Raw genomic sequence first — 27250 nt, forward strand, 5'->3', positions numbered from 1 at the left:
TGCTATCGTGCAACGTAGTTAGTTACTACTGAAAAAAAAAATAGTTAGGACTTCAACATTATAGTCTATAATCCAAGATGAACAGAATTTAAAAAAAAAATAAAATATATTTATAAATTGTTGTTGGAGTATACTAGGATTGAAGGTTAGGTTTTTCGATGCTTATTATTTATTTATTTATTTATCTATTTCATCTTTTTTTTTTGGGGGGGGGGGTCAAATTAACTTTGCCTATGGGGCCTCCAATTATCTAAGGTCGGCTCTGCCTTCATTGACGATTCAAGAGACTGGACCTCAACTGGACCTCAAATGGAAAGAAGCGTCACCGATATTAGTAAAGACAACTTGCCTCCCAAATACATCGTGGACCTAAGTCTAAATATGAGCTACTTAGATTCTTGATGAAACAAAGAACTCTGCAACTGAAACAATTTAACTTATTTATTTCTATTTTAAAAGTAAAATAATGACAAAATATTGTGAAAAAAAATTAATACAATACGCCACATTGTTTAGGTCAGTGAATAGAAAATATCTTCATTGAAATTAAATTCTACAATTAAATCTAAAAATATTTAGTGTAACCATAGAGTTTGAGGGTTCTATATGATGTAATTTTTTTTGAAGAGTTACAGCTAAGGGGACATAATTTCTAGGATAAGTATAAGAAAAAGTGAAGTCAGCTAAATATTTCAAGTAAACAATACAATTTGAACATTATAACATATTTGAAAACATGAGATCATTGAAACCCTAACCATACACATAGTATCTAATGAAACACATTGAAGTTTGCTGAAAAATTCAAGCAACATTGACATTTAACAGAAGTTGAAAAAAAATCTGGACACCCCGAGACATCACCCAATTAATACACATGATAGCAACTACAAGATGGCATCGAACTTGAAGTGCACATCTATTGCACACAAAAGCACTGTATCTTTAATGCGCATTCAATTGGACAGATCAGCATAGCACTTAGTGTACACATCCGCTAGACAAAATAACACAGCCCTTAATGTACACATCCGCTAGACTAAGTAGCAGAGCACTTAGTGTGCACATCGGCTAGACAAAATAGCATAGCACTTAGTGTGCACATCCGCTAGGGAAAAAAAAGCACATTATTTAGTGTGCACATCCGCTAGACAAAATAGCACAGTACTTAGTGTGCACATCCGCTAGACAAAATAGCACAGCCCTTAATGTACACATCCGCTAGACTAAGTAGCAGAGCACTTAGTGTGCACATCCGCTAGAAAAAAAAATAGCACATTATTTAGTGTGCACATCCGCTAGACAAAATAGAATAGTACTTAGTGTGCAGAGCCGCTAGATAAAATAGCATAGCGCAGTGATGCCCAACCTAATTCGACCAGCGGGCCATTTTAATTTCCGAGACTCGTGTCGCGGGCCACATGACCGAATAGGTAAAAATAAAAATGAATTCAACAAAATGAAATTGACTCTAAACTAATTTTATGAGAAACCCATGGCTGTAGTACTTACATTAACAAATGGGATATTGGAATGTTGTTTTTTTCACGCGTCGGAAAATGGGTTCCATTTCTCTACTTCAAATGTGAGCAACATTTTAGCAAGTTTTACCACCGACTAATTTTCTTGTCTCTTTGTGTTAAATATTCACACCTATGCCGCCATCTTTGATTCATAGTGCTGTTCATATGTGTTCTTGTGTTTAAACAGCAACACGTTCTTTATACAACAAATATGTTGGCTTATTATCATGTTCCACAAAAAGTAAAGATCCGTTCACTTTTCCTGGTACATTTTCCATTAAAGTGTTCAATCTCGTGGTACCAATGCATTAGAAAAAATGAGGGGCCTAACGTAGGTAAAGCGTTATTTTTCAACCTTTTTTTTTTTTTTGGGGGGGGGGGAGGGGGCGGGGGGATTTTTCTAACCTTTGAATTGACGTTTCGGCGGGCCGGATAGAAACACTTCGCGGGCCGGATCTGGCCCGCGGGCCGTATTTTGGGTATCACTGGCATAGCGCACTAGGTGTAGTGTAGCCTTTACAATACTTTCCTCTATATTTCGTCTGATATTTTCAATGTCTCAGAGTGCAAAGATACTATCATGTTTGTTACTTGGGTGTCACATAACAATACACAATTTTAACACACACAAAATTACACGTCGTCTTCTATTTATAAGCTATCAATCTTAGCAGCTGTTAACTCCTTATCTCCGAAGTTGTTTCCCATGTCCTGACAGAATTGTTCATTTTTTCACCTTTGAACATTCTACCCTGTTATCATTAAATTTCAATAACATATTTGTATGTAATTAGAAAACATTACTTTCGGTATAGTTATTTTAGGAGAATGCATGCTCTTTTATTTAGCACAAATTAAAGTTTATAAAACCAAATTTAATTTAATGGGATCAAATCAACGATGGTATTGTTAATTAGGAGAGAAAGAGTTAAACTTTCCTGTTTATCAGTAAAACTATTTATAAACATTACAAGATGTACAATAGGATTAACCAATATTTTGATTCAATCATTGCAACTTTTTGGTAACAACCGTACTTGAACTGTGAACTAACAGGCCTACCAACTTGCCACTTTGGTGGTAATCATTTCAGAGAAATACAGCTCTGTTTCTGTCATCCCTATAGTACTTATTTTTAGTCAGTGGCACCGCCATGACAACTCCAAGGGCCGAAACTTCGAATACTGCTGAGTGGGGTTGGGTTCTTCATCCATTCAAGTACCTAAACAGAAACAAAGAAAAGCTATAAGTAGCTTCCATATGGTTTAAATTATATTTCACACAATAAGGAAACATGTAATACCGTATTTTCGTGCATATAATAATAAGGCTTGTCTTCGGTTCCGAAGATTAATGAGGGATTCCGTATTTCCCGTGGCGACGCAGCCCCAGCTGTGACCTACATATTTTGCCAAATGCAGGTCAAGCATGACCATTGTCCAAGGGTGGTCGATTAAGATTTTCTTTTCGCAGTCTGCGTCTGTCCTCGGCAGCGGATTTTCTTTTGGTCTCAAATGTGTATACGGAGGCCTTTTTTTTGAACAGCATAACGGAAATTGTGAACATACCGATGGGTTTTTATACCTCATATAGTTTGATGTGAGATTGTGAAATGTACATTGGAAAGCTTTTTGAATATATTGTTACGAATCTCACTGTCCAGGCTCTCTGCAAACTGCATCACACGACACCAACCTAAAGAACTTGACAACTCAGGGCTCCAAAGTAACGTAACAGTTTAATGTCGAATAAATTACAGCCAATACTGTACAATTGGCAACACGTAACACAGGCTGTACAAATATCTCTCCGTATCAACCGTACCGCCGTATCAACTCTTGCACTGGCCTGTCCGTCTCGTTCCGGGCTTGCACTGGGTTCAACAGTTCAGGACTGACTTCACACACTGGGCTCGTGGTGTCGGACTCGATCACAGACCAAGATCAAGACGCCGTTCGTCTCAGCTGTACTTGATAGTACTCCGCACTGAACCGTCGTGATGCTCCGTACAGAACCACGCCGCTGAACTGTGCTGTAGTCGACCGGACTGTAGTGAACCGGGCTCTCCTTTTCTTGACTGCGACACCTCTGCTCTTTATATAGGGTTCCTGCTGGCCTTCTAGAACCGGACGGAACGTCGGTCGACATTTCTAGTTTTGTCACTACATCTCTCGTGACGCCCCTGAGCTCTGTTCATGTCGATCCTTCCCGAACCGTCATGTTGACAGTTGACACCCGTCTCGGCTGACCGTCGTAACTCATCACGGTTGACCGCTCGTCTAGCGCTGGCCTGGGGCGATTTGCGTCGGCTGACTGCACACACACACACCACTACCCCCATCTGTGCCACGACCAGGTTTATAACAATATTATAAACCTCAAGAAAAAAAAAAGTAGTACCGACGAAACCGGTACCTTACGGTAAGTCACATTTTGCACATGCGGGGTATATAAGGGTGCGGGTCGTGCGATTTAGTTTTTACTTATTTTATAATTTGTTCGGGGTACATGTGCGAAACTACGGTATTTAACCGTAAATCTGTGATGGGAGTGTTCTGTTGTCTAACGTCCTCTCGACAGCTGTAGGCAATGGCAAGGGCTGCAACCCTACATCTTTTATAAATAATAGAAACATTGATCAGAGTGCTGGTTACTGCAACCACAAACCACCACATACTTCGCTTCACATGTTTTTGGAGGTTTTTTCATGATTGAAGATTATTAGATCCTAACCTAAGCCTTCTGCAGGACTGCGGGGGTTGGCGGAGGGCTGGGTTCGAACCATCGAGACGACAGTCCAGAGCGCATACCACACGACCAGACAGCCATCATATGATTTTACTTTGATCAATCAGATAAATTAAATTTTTTATTTGCTTAGTCCCCCCTGTCAGGGTGGTTTTTCAGGTTAACTAGGGTATGCTATAGGTTCCCAGGCTCCCCACCAACTGAACAGTGTAAACCAAAACAAAGAATGCTTCACATGAACCAAGAAAAGAATTGAACAACGAATGAATGTCACCGAAGCTAAGATAGAACTAAAACATCATCGATTTAAACAACAGCGGTAGTGGCGATAGTGACTGACTGGGCAAGTCGACCATACCGCGTACACAGCGCACCGCCCCCCGATACTAACAGTCCACACGCTATAAGTGGTCAGGAGCAGTGCTGACCATGGGGAGCTTGTCTCATATTCCTAGAATGTTACCGACACTGTTCCGTGCGAGGACCGCCACTCCAGCTAATCCGTTCACTGAAGACGGCCCCCTTTGTGGAACGGCGTGGCGGACTTTTTGGACTGGGGTGCGGGCTATTTGTTCCATCCCTACCTCTAGTGAGATTTTAAAAAAAACAAAACAAAAAAAAAAAACAAAACTAAAGCTCACCAGAAAATGTAAACCTCTATTTTAATATTTACAAGGTTTTTTTTTATTTATAAATAGATTTTCTTTCACCGAGACATCTCCGTCTGTTCATTGTACCCGAAAGTTCTTTGTATTATTGACTGACTGACTTACCTGGCTAGGTGTCACAATGTAGACGTCGTCAATGGTCAACAAATAGTCAATGAATCTGTCCAGGCCGTCTAGATTATGTTCAGTGTGGAACCATCGGGCGTGGATGAAGATGCCGAATGGCGCCCGGTTGGAATGGTAGAATCGTCTGATAGAAAGTCAAATCAAAAATAAAATATTGAAAAAACATAATTTTAAAAAGTTTGCTGAGGCGCAACGAAATAAATCGTGTAATTTTACTATTGTATTCCGCCCCTCACCCGCTGGGTCAAACACACAGACATAAATAAATATAGACTGGCCGATTAAAGAGTTTTATGAAACGAAAATTTGTGACTTGCAATTTTGTGTACTTTATTATACAGCATTTATGAGCAGTGTAAAAGTTAAGTATTCTTATCTATTTTAGCCACACACCTATATATATTGTAAATAAGGAGGCAGTGTAGTTTTGTTTAATCTCTAAGAATGAAGATCATGCAACTTTTCAGAATTCGGAAATCCGACAACAATAGATATACATGTTTTCAAGTTACATGAAGCTACTTCCTTCGGCCAGTCTATATTTATTTATGTCTATGGTCAAACATAAGCTCCGAATCGTAAGATCATGTTAGATTCACTGACCTAAAATTCGACTTCAAGTATTCTAAAGTCTCCTCCGCATCACCAGTAGCACTGCAGCCGTCCGGCATGGCGCAAGAATGACCGTCCATGCCAAACCACCTTTGTACCTGAAAAATCAAATATCAAATTCAGTCAGTTGCCTTGATATCGAGTTTTACAATCTTGATATACCCCACAGACTTTGATACAGTATTTACGTAGTAGGGTCATTCGGAAAGGTGAAGGTGAAGGTTCTTTAGTTGCCCTCTAATATTCGTGTTATGGAGCGTGTGTGTTTCTAAGGTGACGCTGAGAAGTATTAGCGATTGGTTGGTGGCAATGCAGAGAGGATGATGAAATTACAATAGGGTCTCTCATGCAAATGAAATAAAGACAGATGAACCCAGGATGCCAGAGCATAAAGCTGTGTTTTTATTGTTTATAATGTTGTCTTCCCATCACTTCTTTGATCTTGTGGATCTTTGGAAATGACCGTATTTGCGAACCATGTGGATCTTAGGAAATGACCGTATTTGCAAACCATGTGGATCTTATGAAATGACCGTATTTGCAAACCCTGTGCATCTTGTGAAAAGACCGTATTTGCAAACCCTGTGAATCTTGGGAAATGACCGTATTTGCAAACCCTGTGAATCTTGGGAAATGACCGTATTTGCAAACCCTGTGAATCTTGGGAAATGACCGTATTTGCAAACCCTGTGAATCTTGGCAAATGACCGTATTTGCAAACCCTGTGAATCTTGGGAAATGACCGTATTTGCAAACCCTGTGCATCTTGTGAAATGACCGTATTTGCAAACCCTGTGCATCTTGTGAAATGACCGTATTTGCAAACCCTGTGCATCTTGTGACATGGCCGCAAAGTCTTATCTTGCGTTATTTGAGAATGGTAAGAAGGTCATCGTGGGGCCCGGTTGCAATTGTGATCCTGTTTTGTATTTCCTGATTTGTAATGCGGTCTTTGTATGTGATACTTAGGATCCTTGTATAGCATAGTGGGTAAACCGCATCTCGATTCCATGACTCGGATCTTACTCTCTAGACTCTTCTGCACGTGAGTAGGAAAGAAGTTGCTTGAGTCGGACAGGAAAACCAATGACTTGGCAGAATTTAAGTCATTGATTCACTGGCAGGACTATGATCTTAACGCGTATAAGAAGGTCACAATGACCAAGGAACGCATCACTCATACATAAGACTTACTTTCCAATGTGAACCAGCATGTCAGTGATTGATACTAAAATGACCTACCGGTATTTCCCACATGCCTGGGTACTGCTTGTGTGGACAAGGTCCATGTTGACAGTACACGTTACTGGGTGTGTAGTCCAGAGTGAAGGGCCAGATGGGGTCCCCGGTCTCTTGTTCCGACCCAGTGAACATTGACGTGTCGTAACTGAAGGGAACAAAGAAAAACAATCAAAATATTAAAAAAAATATGTTAAAAAAAGCGTATCTAAGGGGGAAAACTCCTAATTTACAATGATATCTCTCGATAATGTATAGTTTATTTCCCTTTTCGATATCAAACAAAATAATTAATTACCAATAATTAATTGACTAGTTGGTTGAGAGAAATAACGTGTTAAAAAAATTATTTTTAACAAACAGAGTGAGTTTGTATATATAAGCTTTAAGTATCATTATTTATATGATTCCAGAAAAGAATACCTTGTTTGTATGGCCTAATTGCTTTACATGAGAAGCCTTAATAACTCATACCTAAAACAGTCTTAATAACTCACATGCATAAAACAACCTTAATAACTCACAAACCCAGAACGACCTTAATAACTCACAAACCTAAAACCTAACTGAATCAGTTCAACTTATTTGTTTAGGTAAGTGAAGTTAAATATAACACATGGGCACAGAAACAAGACTGCAAAGTAATTTGTATCAAAATGAAAGTAAACTTACTGGAATCCAGCGTCGTAGAGGGCACTGTACATGTTGTCGGAACCTAGTTGAAGGAAGGGAACTCTGAACCCCTTGATTGCTTCTTTAGGCAAACCGGCCCTGGAGATGAGATTCTCACGCATGCCAGTCGACTCATCGTAGAAGTCTTGATAGGAGGCTGTAGACCACCAAGTGTGAGGGAATCTATGGAGTGGGAAAAAAAGTTGCTTGAGTCAGACAGGAAAACGACTTGGCAGAATTAAAGTCATTGATTAAACAGGCAGGGCTAGATTGACCTAGGGACACGCGTAGGACGTAATCATCCTCTTTTTTTTGGAAGTAACGTCTTTATTTAATAAGATAAGATAAAAAGTTCAGATAAACTCAGCGCTATTACGTCTATGGTCTATGACTAAATGCATGACGGGTAGGACATAATTATCTTCTTTTTTTGGAAATAACGCCTTTATTTTATAAGATAAGATAAAAGGTTCAGATAAACTCAGCGCTATTACCTCTATGGTCTTTGACTAAATGCATGACGGGTATGACGTAATCATCTTCTTTTTTTGAAGTCACGTCTGTATTATATAAGATGGTTTACATTAGAGAAAACTAGTGCTACAAAGGAGTTTGGTGATGAATACGTTGGTATCTGATGACCGCGAAACGGTTGACTAGACACTGTAGTAACCTTACAGAGAACACTTAAGAAAAAGTTTCATTCAAAGTGTTTGTTAAACAAGAATGTCTGACACAGCTCACAACAACAAAGTGTTTACAAACACACACACACACACACGCTAGACTGTAGGCCAGCTCGACACACCAGTACAGAACAGCTTACAACACACAACAAGAAAAATAAATACACAACACTGTAACACTGTATATATATATATATATATATATATATATATATATATATATATATATATATATATATATCAAGCAATAATACACTTTATAATTCAAATTTGGTAATAAATTCCCATGAGTAAATTTAACATGAAGCTTACAATTTATAAACTGAAAAGACTGATTTATTTTTTTTTTTTTTGGGGGGGGGCATGTTATTGCGTATCATACAGCAACGTTCAGTAAAAAAAACCCCTCAAATTCAGCGTCCCATTCATCACCCACAATGTCTTCTCTTTTCAAATACCATCAAGTATTAGTCCTATCAACTTTGTTGTCAATATATCTCAACATATGATATCGTATGGCTTTTAATCATTCCTGTTGGATTATTGGGCTACATTCAGGGGCGGACTGGTTGTCAAAATCGGTAAGGGCATTTCTATACTATCTGGGGCATAATTGTATATTATATGAATAACATCCGATGCTAGGTTTACCTGTCCTCAACATCATTGTGTTGTAAAATGTGTTGTAAAATGTGTTGTAAAATGTTTTGTAAAATGTTTTGTAAAATGTTTTACATAATTCGGATGTTCCTTCAGAGTTGAAGATAGTTTACTTCCTAGTCCAAACCTCCCGCAGGACGACGCGGGATGGGAGCGGGCAGGGTTCGAACCCTCGACCGTCGATAATTCCGAACGACAGTCCAGCGTGCAAACCGAACAACCAGGCAGCCATCCTAAGTTTGATCATGTATCAATAACTATACACATGCATACAGTGAACACTATTCCCTAAAAGGAATATATAGGCCTTATTTTGTTTTTATCTCAAAGTGTGAAGGACCTAAAATCCTAAAAGGATGAAGACTGCTAGTAGCACTGTCTATGAATGTAGGCTATTACATTATTTCGGGAAATGTGTTAGATTCAATTAGTAGTCCCTAGTATAGTCTGTAAAAGATTTTTGTTTTAAATACGTAGCTCAGAGCGCCCCTTTTGTAATAAAATACTATAAAACCTTTACGAATTTAACTCTTTCTCTCCGTCATTATTTACCACATTTTGGTGAAATCAACGTTGGTATCGTCAGTTAGGAGAGAAAGAGTTAATACGTGTCATAGTGGCATTCATACGGCCCTTATCTTACAAAATACAGACACGACTTCAAAAAATGAATAGGATCACTGTATTCCTACCGGCCCTTTTTAGTACCGGCCCTTTTTAGTACCGGCCCACCGGGCTTTTACCCAAAATGCCCATATAGCCAGTCCGCCCCTGGCTACAATGTAGGCTTAATAAGTAAGTTTTTTTTTTCTTTTGTTGTTTTGAGCTGTTGTCATAACAGAAGAAGAGGCAGACAGAGAAAGGGATGGGAAGACAACATCAAAGAATGGACAGGCCTGTCAGTGAATGAGATTCTATCCAAGGCAAAGGACAGAGAGGAATGGAGAAAGACGGTTGACAGATCTTGTGTGGTGCCCCAGCGGTCCAACAGACTAAGGGATATGTGAAGGTAAAACGTCGCGTGCCGATGAATACAATAAAAAATGTATCATTTTTTTCTACAACTTGCAATATTTAAGATTCTTCACTGTTGAAAAAACACATAGGCCTTAAACGTTCCGTTGTTGATTTAGCATCAACATTAATAACATAGATCTAGCAGACGACAAAGATGGCGTACTTGTGCGAGATCGTGTGGCTTGCGATTTCATTTCCCATGGCGTAGAGCGGGTAGACGAGATCATACTCTGTACCACTGCCAGACACGTACATGCAGCCTCGGACCTGAGGGAATACACAGAGAACACAGCTGGGCTTATTTTAATACAAACAAAATGTAAAAAAAAAAAAATGTAAAAAAAAAAAAATGTAAAAAAAAAAAATGTAAAAAAAAAAAAAAAAAAATTCAGAAGGGAAGAACTGCACATTTACACCCAGATATCTCTTCTTCTTCTTCTTTGTTCTCATTTTGCATGTCGGAGGGTTCAGATCAATATCCTATATCTGAGATGAACTGCGCAGTGGATTCCAGATCAGTCAGTTCTCCGAATAGCTTTTTGAGGGAGTACACAGAGAACACACCCGGGCTGATTTTAATACAGATTTAAACACAAGCAAAATGTAAAAAAAAAAATTTAAAAAAAAAAAAAAAAATCTGAAGGGAAGAACTGCACATTTACACCCAGATATCTCTTCTTCTTCTTTTTCGTTCTCATTTTGCATGTCGGACTGTTCAGATCAGTAATCCTATAACTGAGATGAACTGCGCGGTGGATTCCAGATCAGTCAGTTCTCCGAATAGTGTTTGTTCGGGCCTCTTGATATAGTTTGCGGCTTTGAAGGTCAGCATTCTCTGGTGATGCTCCGCAAGGGCAGGTTTCGCTTGTCCCGACTTTAAGCTTCCGGAACATATTGATACGATCCTCTCTCCTTCTATCCCACTTCGGTTCTCTTCAAACTGCACCACACGACACAACGAACTTAAAGAACCTCACAACTCATCAGGGCTCCAAAGTAACAGTAACAGTTTTATTTCAAATACATTACAAATACTGTACAGTTGGCAACAACATCACACTAACTGTCCAAAACCTAGCCTTGCTCCGCCTGACTTCACACACCGTCTGTCTCTAACTTCGTACTGGTCACATTGCGAGGTAACGTAAAGTCCAGTCTTTCTAACACACTCGCTCTTATATAGTGACTCTACTGGCCTCGAACCTTCTTGACCACTCCAGTTGATCACTTTCGCCGTGACTTGCGTGCGTAATATTTACGACACTGGTCCTTGCCGAACTGGCGTGTACTGTCACTGGTCTCGGTTGACCGCTCATCCTGCGCTGGACTGTGGCGATTTGGGTAGGCTAAAAAACACACAGCACTACCCCCATCTGTGTCACCACCAGGTTTACAACAATATGAACAGATATTTCAATACTATAAGATTTATTACTTTTTCCGTATCAAACAAAATTAATTAATTACCACTATTTAATTAACAAAATGTTTTTGTTTTTTTTAATTATGTTTTATAGGAAAAATGAATAATTGTGCAGAGTTTCAACTTGATACGAGAATGGGAAGTGGGAGCAATAACATGTACAAATTTTGTACACTGAGGACAAAGTACAGTGCGATAATTACTTCCGAGGACGCGGTCGTTCTGACTTAGCATAACGTCCACGACTCTGAGGAGGAGATAAGGAATACTTAGTCACATGTTAACAGTTCGTAGCCTATGAATTTAAGCTATTCAATTTTAGCTTTATCTTCGTAGGAATCCTTGGGGCTTAGGCCTCTATTCTTTGCCTTTGTTGTTGAATAAAGTGTGATGTTTGTTCAAAGATATAAGGCGTTATCCTTGTACCTTATGTGGTTGGACATTTTTGAATATCATCACACTTTTGACATTTTTGAATCTCATCACACTTTTTAAACTCATCACACTAGAGAAGAAGCGAGATTCCTTAAGCCTTAAGCTCTCCCCATGTTTGAATTTATATTAACCTAGCATTGCCTCAAACGGGGGCGCGGTGGCTGAGTGGTAAAACGTTTTGGCTTCTGAACTGGGGATCGCGGCTTCGAATCCTGGTGAAGACCTGGATTATTTCGGGATCTTTAAGGGCGCCTCTGAGTCCACCCAGCTCTAATGAGTACCTGACATTAATTGGGGAAAAGTAAAAGCGGTTGGTCGTTTTACTGGCCACTTTAGATCGCAGGGTCTGAAAGAGGAACTTTTTCGACCAACGGTTCATTAAACATTAAGACATTAAGAAAAAAAAAGACATATTCTAATTGATTACTATGGACCTCATTCACCAATCGTAAACAAACAACATTTAGCCACGTGATTCTCTATATCGTCTATAGAGATTATGATCTAATTTTTTAATACACAATGAATATCATGTGACAGTTTTTTTTCGTTGATTTATCAATATTATCACGTGACTAAATTTTGTTTGTTTATGATTGGTGAATGAGATCCATTGGTATTTTGAATTGTATTTTATGTACAATAAGGAAAAGAAGTATCTACGATTACTGGCCACGAGTACTTACAGGACAACCGTTAGGGTTGTAGCGACCTGGTCTAAACAACCGCTGGTAGTATCCATAGAACGCACCGGACACTTCGTCATCGAAGGTCAGCATGACCATCTGTGGGACGGATGACGCCGACAACCCACGGGGGATGGCAGTGCCAGGGCAGTAACAGGAGGGCAGCTGACAACTGGAAGGATCACAGTCTAAGGAGAGTGAGAATACATTAGATGTGACAGCGAACCAATCCAAACACAATTTAAATACGTGGCTTTATACTTTTAATGTGCCAGGCTAGTGTCTGTTATTAGTGTGTACATTTTGACAAACGTATATCAGCTCTGTCTGTCAGTCTGTCTGTCTGGGTAGAATATTGTACACGTTATTTCTAGCACTTCTCATTCTCGGATCAAGCTGAAACTTTGCACAATTATTCATTGTCGATGTCAACTCAATCAATCAATTAAAAAAAAAACGACTAGCTGTAATTAACTAATTATACTTTATAAGAAAAGTGAGATAAATCTTTCAGCATTAAGAGATGTGTAAGTAGCAGCTCAATTATTGGCCTTATGAAGACATTTTTATAAAAGTATTTTTTTACATTTTGCTTGTTACATATCTTATTCAGTTTTTTGAAACAGACAGACAGACAGAGTAAGTTCATATAAGCTTTGTAAAAAAATATGTTTTCATGTGGTTCAGACTTAAAAAAAAAAATATAGCCTCGTTTTGAAATAAGGATGTGTGGTAAAATAAGTCAGGGTACTAAGTTTCGACCGTAATATTTGTAGTTATCTTGGTTTTGTCTAGCTTTCTGATGAGGCGTTTAGTGTGCGGGATAGATCTACATACCAGCTAAATGCACAGTTAAATAGCCGTTTTTAACTGTGCATTTGTATATATCTAGCTCCTAAAAATATTGCAAATGGTAGTCCCCCTTGCTACATAGTTTCCCGTGGTTTTTTTTTTTTTTTTGCTCTTAATACCGTTAATCATGGGCGTAGCCAGGATTTTTTTTCGGGGAGGGTTTTGGGGGGGGGGGAATTCAATTCCGGGGGAATCCCTCCTCCGACCCCCCCCCCCCCCCCCGCGGAAAAAAATTATATATATATATATATATATATATATATATATGTGTGTGTGTGTGTGTGTGTACATAATTAATCTTTATTACATTCTGACCCTTTCGGAAGACGTTTATTGTTTATTGTAAACTCCCCGCCCTTGCTAGCAAGGGGGTCTGGAGGAGGTCGCAGCGCTCCGCTCATGCGACGCTCTGTCACAACCTTACTAAGGATTCGACTCCCAGTTCGGCATATGATTTCTTTGATTTAGACCCGACTCCTAAAATCTGTCTTAGCCATCTTTGTTGAGACACATTTAATGATTTTCAATTTCGGCAGAAGACTATTCACACTTTATTAATGGAGCCCAAGCCACTGGTAGAAATTTGTAACCTTTCTTCTTTACTACGCTCTTGGAATTACATGCCTAATTTCGCTTTAGATTTTATATCGAAAAGGAAAGTTTTTTCGTCAAATCATCTGTTGAGGGGTTTTAAACTAAGAAATCTCTGGAGTTTTTTTTGTTTTGTTTTTAATTCAAAACCCTATTTAGCTACGATCTTAGAATTTGGTGACTGTAGTTTGCTTTAAAATAATATTGAAGAGAGAGGTTTTTAAAACTTAAAACCATCTGGAGGGGTTTTAAACTTTAAAGAAAAAGCCATCTGGTGGAGGGGGATTTAAACTCAAAACCCCTTTGGCTACGCTCATAGATTTTATAGTGTGTAATTTGCTCAACTGTGCTGTTGGAATTTGGGGATTATTGTTTTTTGTTTTTGTTTTATAGAAGAGGGGGATTTAACTGCAAAAACCTCTGGTAGGGGGTTTAAAATTAAAAACCCTCTGTAGGGGGTTTTAAACTCAAAGCCCCCTGGTAGAGGGATTTGTATCTCAGAACCCCCTGATAGGGTTTTTTTAAATCTCAAAACCCCCTGGTAGGGGTATTTAAACTCAAAACCCCCTGGTAGAGGGTTTTTAACTCAAAACTGCCTCGGCTGTGCTGTTGTAAGTGATGATTTAGTATTAAAATCTCACCTAAAATAAACAAAATGAAAGCAAAAATCAGTCACTTAATTCCGTTCCCCCCCCCCCCCCCTGCGGGGGGGGGATTTCATTTCGGGGGGGGGGGGTTTGAACCCCAAGAACCCCCCCTGGCTACGCCCATGCCGTTAATAGTTGTAAAAATGGTGTATTTTTACGAAAAAACTGCTTGCATATTTAATTTCAAAAATTTTAATTTTTCGTTTTCAGAAAAAAAAATTAGCTGCTGCATCAGAACTTTGAAAGGCCTAAAATATTATGAGGTGGGATTTTCAGTATCTTTTCTAGTTTACGAGATCTAAACGGGACGGACGGACAGACAGACCACACAAAACTAATAGCGGGTATTCCTCTTTCGGGGGCCGTTAAAAATATTCTTTCACAGCCAAATATAAATCTATGACTTACGACTTTCTTGCAGTAGTTACTGCATAGATGAGATAAATTCTAAAAGCACAGTAAAGATAACGAGAGAGAGAGAGAGAGAGAGAGAGAGAGAGAGAGAGAGAGAGAGAGAGAGAAATACACTATAGTACTTAAGAAGTTAACATTTGATTCAGAACGTCAGATTGGCAGTAAATCATGGTAGGAAAACCATAATAATAATAATGACAAAATCATGCATTAATTATTACAAACTTATACAAACTTATTTGGCAATCTTCAAGAAATGGAGGCTAATCTATAAATAGCTAGCTTACCCCCCCCCCCCCCCCAAACCAGTGTACATTACCGGCACTTTCGATATGGGGTCATGGAGGTCACAACATAACACAACCATATATAGGTCTATGATACATAATTTAGAGGTATTGAAGCTAGATCTATGTGTTTTTGAAAATATACTTTTTTTTTTAGATTTTTTATTGCTGTAAAATCAAAACTCTAATTAAGCTTTTCCAATTATACCACAAACTAATATTTTTTTTATTTAATTGGCAGTAGTGATCTTCCAGTATTGCATCCTTGATATTGTCTATTTCAACATCTTTTCCATTTCTAGTTTTTAACGTTTTTCTCTTTACTTTTTACAATATCACTGCGACATTTATCTCTATCGCTTTCCCTTCTTTTGTTTATCTTATCTTACCACAATTCATTTCTTATTGTTATATCTTTTGACTGTTTAGTAGAATGTAAAACAGATTATTGTGATTTATCTAATTATAAAAATCCATGTATACTTAAAAGCTTGTTAAGCGTGAACACAAAAAAAAAAAAAATCAATCCAACAACAATTGAAACAACGATAAACCAAGCTGTTTATAAATAAGATAATTGCTAAATGCAAACAAAATAATTTACTGACGTCTTTTTGGGATTAGGGGTAAAGCATATTCCAGTACACACATTCTTAGCTTATAGGCCTAAACAGTAAGCTCATGCAGTGGAATAACAGGGGACTAAATAAAATAGTTATAATTGAGGAATAATAAAATTAATCAACACACCAATCCTATTTCTAGCTTTTTAGCGTTAATTTTTTGAAATAAGGTATTGAACCGATCAGGTGCTGTGGTATGAGATTAAATAAATAAACCATATGTAATTTTGGGATACCTCAGCTTTCCTTCCTAAAACCGTTCTACTCCACTGAACAAATCTAGATCTAGACAGTCAAGTAAATTATTTTGTTTTGCAGACGTTACTCACCTCCCTCATTGGACTGAAGATTGGCGGAGTTTGACCTACTTTCTGCGGGCTCCGAGCCTGATTTGGCCTTAGGGGCCGAGGACTTTTTCGTTGAACTTTTCTCAGACTCGCCACCAGAAGACTCGCTTTCTCCTCCCTCTTTGGGCTCCGACGGAACGTGAGGCTGGAAGGGAGGATTTTTCACTGAGTCTTGCCACTGTCCCGGGCTGACTCCCGATGGCCGCCACCAAGGCTTACCGACACCGCCAGCTTTGCTTAACCAATATTCGTCTGTGGGGGGAAACAGGTGGTGCATGCACAAAATAAAAGGGGCTATTTGTATTATAGTTGTGAGATTAGTAAAATTCTGTTATTTACACGTTCAATGCAATGACTGCAGGGTATTTTTTAAAAATGTTTTAAGAGGGCTATTCGCACATTTCTTTCTAATGTGCTCCTTCTGACACCAGTGTGTCCTGACCTTCCAACGTTTTATTGAGTTGAAGAATTTAGAATGTCCATAGTTTCAATAGTATTAAGCTTTGGAAAATTTATTTCATTTTTTTTTAAATATAGATGTAATTAATTCAATGACATTTTATTTACTTTTGAAATTTGATTTGAAATGAAATTTTCTCTGCCCACAGATGAACAGATTCCGAGAAACACACACAAAAACCTGTCAACCCTATTTACTGCAACCCGCAGAGCACATTATCTTTTTTTTTTTAAATTGTTTAACACCAAACATAGCAACCCACAAGCGTATAGCAAAACGCTATAGCACACAACACGTTAGCACACAACACATTAGCACAGAACTTTCTAAATGTTTTTTTTTTTTTTTTTACGTTTAAGCAAATTATCGAGTGAACAAGAACTGAATTTATCGCTAAGCAAATTGTTAAATACATGTAGGCAATTTTAGAAAGTTCTGCCGTACAACATACATTCAAAATAGACGTCCGCGTTAAAAAAAAAGTAGTTCCCCAGCAACCGAAGAAACAACGCCCAGATTGCCTCACCTCCGCTTAAGTCATGTTTGGAGATGGAAGCACTCGCGCTGTGCCCACCACTAGAGTGGCCACTGGAGCTGGAGCCGCTACTGCCAGAGTGCTCCGATCCAGAGTGTCCACTTTCCTCCGGGCTAGAGTGGCTGCTTCCGTGGTCTTCACTACCGTGCTCTCCGTCACTGTGGGACGCCTGTTCGTGTCCACTCTTCGAGGCGCCTGTCTCTTGAAGATGGTCATCACTCCCGGAACAATCCGCCTTGTGTGGCCAGTCACATGTCTGGCTGCTTACACTGAAACATAAACAAAACATAACAAATCCTTTAAAAACAAAGGTTATCTTAGAGGAATAACTCCCCCCTTAAAGCTACAGCCTATCAATATTGTAGACGTTATTTCCCTTATTCGATACGAATCAAAATAACTAATTACCAATTATTAATTGACAATAAAGTTTCAACCTGATCAGAGAATGCGTGTGGGAGAAAAAGCCTTAACTATTATTTAAGGGGACTAAACCTTACACATTTAGCAATATTTGAGAAAAATTAAAGGTATTGTTTGTACCAAACAAAATACTTAATTACCTGTAGTTAATTAACTAGTTGGTTAATTTCTTTTATTGATTCATGTAATGTCTACGCCAATGAATAATTTTGCAAAGTTTCAACTTGATCCGAAAATGGGTGTGGGAGAAATAACGTGTAGACACATTTTACCAGACAGACGGGAAGACAGACAGACAAAGTGAGTTAATATAAGCTTTATAAAAACAAAACAAAACATATTAGTTGAATAATACTTATTTACTGTTAATCTAAATAAAGGATGGGGCTCGGTGTCTGAGTGGTTAAGCACTCTGCTTACGAATCTCGGCGAAGACTGGGATTTTGAACCTCGGGATTTTTAGAACGCCCCTGAGCTTATCAAACTCTAATGGATACCTGGCTTTAGTTGTGGGAAAGTAAAAGCGGTTGATCGTTGTGCTGGCCACATGATTCCCTGCTCGTTAACCGTTGGGCAAAGAAATAGATGACCTTAACATCATCTGCCTTACAGACCACATGGTCAGAAAAGGGAAACTTTACTTTGTTTTTTTAATCTAACAGAGGAGAGTTACAAGTCGTCTGCTCGAAGTAAGATGCACTGACGTATGTAAGCGTGACATGAAGCTTTACAACAGCGGTTCTCAACCTTCTAAGCTCGGCGACCCCTTTTTACAATCCTCCTCTCTTCCGCGACCCCCCCCCCCCCACATACACAAATACAGAATTGTAGGGTAGACAATAACAATCCATATTTCCGATGGTCTTAGGCGACCCCTGGCAAATGATCATTCGACCCCCCAAAGGGGTCGCGATCCACAGGCTGAGAACCCCTGCTTTACAAGATCGACATCAACACCTAGGAGAAGTAGGCACAGGATAACCCAACATGGAGGGCAGGAATGTAGGTATGGATTCCTGGATTACAGAGTTGAACACACATAAAGCGGATCTGTAATCGTGGGTGTGTATCAAGGATTGGCCTCTTTAGTCACATGACAAGTTGCTAGGGAATAAGGACGACATCTTTCTTTTACAATAGTCAGGGCCGGTCCTAACAATTGCGGGGCCCTATGCGAAACTGATTGCGCGGGGCCTTGTCTGGATGGGAATAAGGATAATAATTGAAAATTAAGATTCTGTATAAAAAAAATTCTAATTTTAATTTTTAAAATTCTTTATCAAGTACAAAACTGCGATCAAATTAACTTTACTTTACGAACCTTACAACCTATGGCATATGTATATGCCAGTGACTATAAAAGTAAATAAAGTATTGAAACCTCTGATTAAGGTGAAAATTCGCCCGATTGTTACATTTTATTACATGAAAGCTGACAATGCCTTTTTTTTAATCGCGCGTATATTGGCGTTTTCTGCAATGAATGACACCCACTAATGACAATTTAGTCTATTTTTCAGGAGATTTTTAATAAATTCATGAGATTTCCAGGAATTTTTCGTATATATTTTGCAATTTAATAATTAGACATAGAATTAGCGCGGGGCCCACTGCGACCGCATAGGTTGCAGTGAGCCTAAGACCGGCCCTGACAATAGTGATGCAAACTTACGGCTAGAATTCATTGCAAGGATGGCTGCCTGGTCGTGTGGTTTGCGCACTGGACTGTCGTTCGGATTTATCGATGGTCGAGGGTTCAAATTCTGCCCTCTCCCGTCCCCCGTCGTCCTGCGGGAGGTTTGGACTAGAAAGTAAACTATCTTCAACTCTTAAGGACCATCCGAAACATGTGAAACATTTTACAAGTCTGAGAAAAGATTTGCTAGAAAAAGTCAACTTGAACTACTAAAACTTTTAGTGAGATTTATTAAAGTTTCAGTGTTTGTATAGTACATTATCCCTCCTTCACCTATCCTTAGTTTGTTGAACCTCTGGGGCACCACGCAAGATCTGTTGACCGTCTTTCTCCATTCCTGTGTCTTTTACATTGAATTGATTTTTTTTTTTCAAAGACAGGCCTGTCCATTCTTTCATGCTGTCTACTTATCGCTTTTTCTGACTGCCTCTTCTCCTTTTTTTTCTGGTAATGTTCCCTGAAGAATTTAGATGCTACAGAGAGATCCTGGTTTCACTTTCAAAAACCGCACCACAAACGAAGTGATTAGAAACAGGATTGGACCCCACGATGACCTGCTAACTACTGTCAAAAACGCAAACTTAAACTCAATGGTCATTTACATGGTCCTCAAGGCTGGCAAAAACCTTCATTCAGGGAACAGTACCAGGAAAAAAGAAGAAGAGCAGACAGAGAAAGCGATGGGAAGACAACCTAAAAGATTGTTATTGAAAGAGAGACGGAAAGGAATGGAGAAAGACTATCAACGGATCTTGTGTGCTGCCCAAACGGAGCAAAAAACTAATTGGTAGAATTAATGAATTGGATGGGTTTTTTTTATTGGCTCATGTTTTGTTAGGTACAAGGAATAATTGTGTAAAGTTTCAACTTGATCCGAGAATGGGAAGTGGGAAAGATACCTTGTGCATGTACCAGACTGACGGAGTGAGTTGATAGAAGCTTTGTAGAAAGAGCCAACTTAAAGGGAAACTCCGATGGTTTTGACAATTTTTGATATAATATTTGTTTTGATTTACAGATAATGAATATATTATTATTTTGTTTTTATTTGCAACAATAACTTAGTATTGATATTTTTCTGACGTAATTTTCCTGCGCATCCAAAACGGTCAGACTTTCACCGGGTTTCTATGTGGCGTCACACAAACCTAGTAATTTAATCTATTGACTTACTGTATAACGGAATTCATTACAGTAACGTTTACATTCTCGTAAAAGAAATATATCTTCGTCTATGCAGTTAGATCTAGGATCTTGTAAGCAAAGAAAAAAATGCGTGTTAAAGAGATTTACATGCTTGACTAACCACGGGAGTGTGTATCTTCTCGCCAGACCACTCAACACACAAGAAACACTATCGCTTGGTTGTCTTGTCATGACTGACTACACGTAGTCTAGACTAGCCTTACACTGACCAGTCAGACCTGCGATCTATTTTCTTCTTGGGACAGGGAGGGGCTTAGATGAAAATGTTACTTTTTTTCTCGAGTTGGTTGTCCTAATGCTTTTAAATCTATCTATCTATATATAACTGTACCATAGCGCTTGACTAGGCTGTCACTAAGGCTAACAGTTACTGTAAGAATGAAACGATACGATTGGTCAAATCTAGTTTGCATTATAGTATTGTTGAGGGAAGTGACGTATGCCTAACCTAAAAACAAAATCTCAAAGAACCCCTTATTTTTTTTGGAGATGTCAAGAATTTACTGACTAATTTATTAAATATAAATGTTTCTAAGCATTTAAATAAAAAATCGTACAATGTTTACTATTACAACTTTTTACGCAGAATTTAAATATGTCAATAGCTCAAATTTGAAAAACCATCGGAGTTTCCCTTTAAGTCAACTGTAAAAAAAAAGCTTACCTGAAATGTAAGCCACTGGGGCACTTGAAGCTATGGAACACTCCGTCCATACACCTGTAGAACATGGAGGGGTCATCGAAATCACAGTAGAAATGTTCATTGTCGCATGACGACTCATCGTAATAAGACGATTCACTTGACTCCTGAGCCCAAGTCACAGACGACATCATCACCAGACAAAGCGCCGAGGTGATTATTTTCTCAAAATGCATTTTTTTAAAAAGCAGACGCCAAAGTAGTTTTGCTTTGAATTAAAGTTGGCAACAGTGGAAGTTTACAAATATCAACGTACCTTGTTTCAGCACATTTTTTTCACAGCCAAAGAAATTAATTGCGACTTTTGACACTTTTAGCCGTTACAGTAAACCTTGTCGCGATCTATAGCTCACAATGGTATTGAAGTAGAATATCCTTATTATAATTAAATTTTTTGATTAAAGTTCACAGTTTTTGATGCGAATACTTGCAGAGGGTTACTCCCTGTTGGCGTAAAGATTTAATTTTAGATTTTAATATTTTCAAACTCCACAGCGGGCCACTTGATGTCGCAAACGTTTCGTACTTTTTTCTTTTCATTGACAAGTTTGATACATTTTCTTATTCTTCAGTGTTGTGTTTCGCTCTTTAACAAAAATAAATAAGAATATTTGTTACGTAGAAAATTGTTCTATTATGACAGAGAATGACAAACTTTTTAAAAATTCAGTACAACTGACGTCTGCACCTAATAGCGTTCACAGAGGGAAGTAATGTGTCTCCATTATCTGCCCCTGTCAAGGGGACGTCATATGTTGTGTGGATCGAACTGGCCCTGCCCGTGTTTAAATGTCCCCTGTTTTGAAGATGTGCCAAAGTTGCTTGGTCAGTTGTTAGGGAGTTTTGAAATATTGACTCAACAGGTTGGCTTAATCCGTAAATCGGACCCAAAGGACTTTTTTTTTCCTCCCCTTTTCTGCATGTAAAAGAATTTTGAGTGTCGGCGATGGGGCCACGGCCTTGTGGCGACGGCTCATTCATAGTGGCCTCACTCCTAAACCGTCTTTATGTCTCGACATTGCAATGCCGTTGTGTCTAATGTAACGCAGCTTTGCTATCAACTGGGCAACTAGTTCACACATTCCTACGAATTCGCTTTTATTCCTTATCTTTCATTAGATATTTTCATACATGGCGGAAAATCTATAAATAGCAATCCTTTTGGTGTATTCGGTGTGCAAAAAAAAAAAAAAGGAATTATTGATAACCTATATAATTTAAAAGGTATTAGATAAATCCTGTGCATGTTTTTTTTTTCAACTGAAGAATGAAATTGTCTAAGCCAGCGGGTTCTCAACCTTTTAAGCTCGGCGACCCCTTTTTACAATCCCCCACTCTGCCGCGACCCCCCACCCACCCTCACACATGCAGCAATAGAAGAGTAGACAATAACTTTCCACCGTTTTGATGGTTTCAGGAGACCCCTGGTAAATCGTCAATCGACCCCCAAAGGGTTCGAGACCCACAGGTTCAGAACCCCTGGTCTAAGCTATTCCATGTGTAGCAGGAAATAATTTAAATATGGAGGACGCATTAAAATTTTAAACTTTCACTTTATAACGTATATAAAAACGAAGCATTCCTTACATACCTTTCTGTGGCATACAGTTCACGATGGTGTCATGTGGCCAGCACAACGACCAACCACCTTTTCTTTTTCCCAACTGATGTCAGGCACCCATCAGAACTAGGTGGACATAGCAGCGCCCTAAAGATCCAGAAATTAAAAAATCCCAGTTTTTACCAGGATTCAAACCTGGGATCCTCGGTTCGGAAGCCAAGCGCTTTACCACTCAGCCACCCTGCCTTTCTGAATCTTTAAGTCTGAAGTAATACATTGTAGGTGGAGCTGATGATTTATTCAACACACAGACGGAATGACGAGCAAAATATTTCACGCAAGTAGGCCCACCTCCTGGGCTCACGCGTTTCAAACAACCACAAGCTCTCTAGTCTTCTTTTGTCATACTAAAAGTCAACACAATTTTCTAACGTTCAAGCAGACACCAACAAGTGTCACTTGCAAGTTTCGGTTCGGGTTGGTACGTGGACTTACCGTAAGACCATAACACCATGGGCACCATACAACGTAATGGGGTTACTCATATTTGTGTTTGCTTGTTTGTTGTACCGTGGCCAGAAGCCCCTATTAAAAAATCATTAAATATCTTAATGAAATAATTTATATTAGAACAAAGAGTAACTAGGTATGTTTGTTGAAAACTATCACTTGGGCCGGATGTGGCATGCGGGCCGTTATTTTGGGCATCTATGATGTAGAACAGGGGTTCTCAACCTGTGGGTCGCGACCCCCTTGAGGGTCGATTGGCGATTAGCCAGGGGTCGCCAAAGACCATTGAAAAAATGGATTGTTATTGTCTATTCTTCTTTTGCTGTATCTGTGTGTGTGCGGGGGGGGGGGTCACGGCTAAGTGGGGGATTGTAAATAGGGGTCGCCGAGCATAAAAGGTTGAGAACCGCTGATGTAGAACATTGAAATAGAAAAAAAAATATATCGGTCTGTGATCTAAATCTAGCATGTCTCGAAATAGCAGAATGCAAGTCTCTAGTGTGTTGCCTGAAAACCAACGATTTAAAAGAATTTAAGTCTATATATAACATGCATGACTAGATACAAGTTTCTCTTTTGAAATAACGTCTGTAATTTATAAGATAAGATAAGTGCCGTTTATTATTTCTAGTCTAGATCTATGTAGGCCCTATTCCTGCAGCATGTTATGTGAATCATCTTTGGTAGTCGATTCTCTATTTAGAATGAAATCTGTTTTTTTGGTAAAATCCTGGCCAAACGCTTGACCAATTCAAATAATTGACAGGGATGACTTGACAGATTAGTGCTGGCCATATCTTGAGAAAAAAAAAAGTGTGTTTGGGGAGGGGGTGGGAGGGGTGCAGACTTGGCAGCGAAACCAAGCAAATATTATGTCCAAAGAAAGGCCTCTTTCTCATTTTTTTTTTTTTAGGGTTTCACAAAGCTATCAGTGTTCGTGGTAACCAACTTTAAATATGAGCTCGCCGTAAATCAATTAGTGGAGATTATGTCCAGCTTAGGTGAGTGTCAAAGAAGAAAAAACATGACCTTAAGGAGATGTGACATGCTCGTTAGTCAGCTAAATGCATAGGTCTACATCTAACTATTTATTTAATTCATTATCTTTTCTTATAAAATGCAGACGTTACTTCAAAACAAACAAAAAATTTGATTACATCCTTCGCGGGCTTCTAAGTCAATCTAGTCATGCATGTTAACCACTGACTTAAATTCTGCCAAGTCATTGGTTTTCCCGGCTGGCTCGGGCAACCCATTCCATGCTCTAATGGCACTAGGGAAGAAGGAGCATTTGTACAAATTTGTCCTAGCATATGGAACAAGGAATGTACCTTCATCTTATCTTATAAAATTCAGACGTTACTTCAAAAAAGATGATTACGTCCTTTGTGTCTTTCTGAGTTAAGGTTTTGCTTTTGTATTTGAAGATTAGGGTTCAGTGTTTTATGTAGGCCTATTATTGCGTCTTTACTTTTAAGTCTTCTCTCCTAAAGGCTTTCCAAATTAATCATGTTCAATGAAATGGTGTTTTTTTTGTGTGCACATTATTATTTTTAAGCAGAATTGTACAGAAATATAAAAATCATAGGCCTATTTATAACTTTTTCAAATGAATACAGAAATGGAACAGAATGTCCAAGTGGGCCTATTGTTATAAACGCCTCAAACCAAACATTATCAATCAATAATAATAATAATGAAACAGAAGGCTTTGTTACAGCAATACAGGACAGAGTAATTAGGAAAACAACTTACGAGAAGCATATCCTAAACCTCAATATTGTTGACAAATGCCAATGTGGGTTATCCAACTGAACACACAATGGCAGGATGTTCAGCCTAATCAGAATCTGCCTACCTTAGTCGACATAACCAAGTTGCAAAATACATCAATTAGGATACTCCTCCTTATTACAGGTATTCGCCACAAGAGGTTCTGGAGTCTACTCATCACTTATTGTACTGGGATAAGTCTATTTTGACCGACAAAACGGTAGATTTTAGTCGCCCTTATTTGCTGTTTATTGATAAAAAAGAAAGTAAAAAACGCTACCATTATTGACATCGCCGTACCACTGTCTCATAATTAAAAAAAAATGAAATCGAAATATAAGAAAATATGGGAACCTAGGATTGGAGATTAAGCATTTATGGAAGTTATCTAAAATAACAATATAGTAATATACTCCATTGTTATATTTACCGAGGGGATAATGACAACTGACCTCACAGATACTTTCAATGCCCTTAACATTCCTAAGAAGATTATCGTTGCGTGTCAAAGGGCGGTACTGCTGCATCACCAGAAAATTCCTCAGTAGACACTGATAAAAGGACTACAATGAATTTGGTTTCTCTTTATTGAAACTCGACCCTGGCAGTGCCAGAGAAAAACATAATAATAATAATTTTGTTCCCCTTTAACAAAGCTCTACCCTGGCAGTTTTAGAGTCTGAAAATGAATTAATTTCTGTAATAATAGGCTAAACTTTATTATCAGTGAGAATTTTTTTTTTTTTTTTTTTTACAGCAGTGCATTAACACATAATAATGGCAATTTCTTCGATTCCAGCAACTTTCCTCTATGCCAGTGAGGGTCGAAATGGCTCTTTTAAGTTAAAATAGTTTGTCATTTTAGCTCTCGTGTTTATGTTTGTAATGTTATCACAGCGCATTGAGCCTACATCATGTTTGTTAACAGCGCTCTATAAATTAAATTATTTATCTCTAAATCTCTTTTGTGGGGCACCTCTGTTCGCCGTCCTCCTTTGAGATCGCCATAGAACAGCGTTCTCAACCTTTTAAGCTCGGCGACACCTTTTAACAACCCTCACCCCAACTCTGCAGCGACCCCCCCCCCCTTTTCAGACACACACAGCAACAGAAGAATAGACAAATCAATCTATTTTTTCGATGGTCTTTGGTGACCCCTGGCAAATCGTCAATCGACCCCCAAGAGGGTCGCGACCCACAGGTTGAGAACCCCTGTCATAGAAGATCGTATCTGGCAAGCGGTCGTCTCCCAATCGGGATAAGTATCTGATGCCAGCGCAGCTGTCAAATGGGAATTACACATAACAATATATTATAACAGCGAACAGTTTTATATAAAAGCATACAATAAAAAGGCCCCCCCCCCCATCCTTCACACCACTGTTTCTCTAAAACATTACACATGAAATGTACATAAGCAAGTAGCATTGTATTCAATGGCTAAGGTAACAAAAGAGTTCTTGTGTCAGTTTTTTTTTTGTGATCGCTGTCATATATTTATATCTCCTTTGTGATGGTAAAATACTAAACCAGGGGGTGTTTTATATGCTTAATATCTTTATAGCTTTCTTAGCAATAGTTTTTTTTTTCCCCCAGAGATGTTGAAACTTAAAATACTGCAGGGGTGAAACAGTGACAAAGACACTAAAGGATGACTTTTTTTCTCAGTAGCCTTAATCTTTGTTGTTGTTCTTGTTTGGTGATGTATTATCTGTGTTCGCAGTAAAATTATAATTCATCTATGACAGTGCCAAAGTACTTAGAAGTTTGAATTATATAATTCAATGCTATTCCCAGCTACTGAACCAATGCCATTTTTGTTTCTTTTTTTAGACATTGATAATCACTTCATTCCTTTTTTTTTTTTTTTTACATTTAGTATTAACAAATATAATATTGTTGTTATAATATTTGTCAATGTTATTTATTTCTCTTTTGTTTACTGCGGAAATTTATGTAACTCAACACCACCTGGAACCCCATGGAAAGAGGAAGAGGGGACGACCCAGGAATACATGGCGCCGCGAATAAGAAGCATATGGGCAAGACGTGGGAACAGTTAGAGAGACTCGCCCAGAACAGAGACGCCTGGAGAAATCTGGTTGATGGCCTATGTCCCAGAAGAGACCA

At 38.6% G+C, this 27250-nt stretch overlaps 1 protein-coding gene across 2 annotated transcripts; it reads right to left on the bottom strand.

Moving 5' to 3' along the window:
* Positions 1-1967: 1967 nt before the first annotated feature.
* On the bottom strand, positions 1968-25260 carry LOC106056109 (chitin deacetylase 7-like). Of its 2 annotated transcripts, XM_056027821.1 has the most exons (12): positions 25206-25260; positions 23333-23422; positions 21241-21862; positions 17243-17520; positions 16239-16508; positions 12496-12683; positions 10115-10218; positions 7589-7771; positions 6920-7064; positions 5669-5775; positions 5045-5189; positions 1969-2745 (listed from the first exon to the last, which is right to left on the bottom strand). In XM_056027821.1, exons 3-12 carry the CDS (start codon positions 21450-21452, stop codon positions 2659-2661), a joined length of 1719 nt encoding a protein of 572 aa, XP_055883796.1. In that variant the 5' UTR covers positions 21453-21862; positions 23333-23422; positions 25206-25260; the 3' UTR covers positions 1969-2658. The 2 variants fall into 2 exon arrangements, with proteins under 2 accessions (XP_055883797.1, XP_055883796.1); XM_056027822.1 differs by lacking the exons at positions 16239-16508; positions 23333-23422; positions 25206-25260 and having other exon boundaries at positions 1968-2745; positions 21241-22057.
* Positions 25261-27250: the final 1990 nt, after the last annotated feature.

This window comes from Biomphalaria glabrata, chromosome 4, assembly GCF_947242115.1.
Source record: "Biomphalaria glabrata chromosome 4, xgBioGlab47.1, whole genome shotgun sequence".
Classification (NCBI taxonomy): domain Eukaryota; kingdom Metazoa; phylum Mollusca; class Gastropoda; family Planorbidae; genus Biomphalaria; species Biomphalaria glabrata.

What these genes read in the sequence shown, in the direction of transcription:
- LOC106056109 (XM_056027821.1), bottom strand. Translation starts at nt 21,452, where the DNA reads ATGCATTTTGAGAAAATAATCACCTCGGCGCTTTGTCTGGTGATGATG. An exon ending in CAAACATGACTTAAGCGGAG is followed by an intron (nt 16,509 to 17,242) that starts GTGAGGCAATCT and finishes TTCCCCCCACAG; the next exon opens with ACGAATATTGGTTAAGCAAA. An exon ending in CAGGCATGTGGGAAATACCG is followed by an intron (nt 5,776 to 6,919) that starts GTAGGTCATTTT and finishes TTGATTTTTCAG; the next exon opens with GTACAAAGGTGGTTTGGCAT.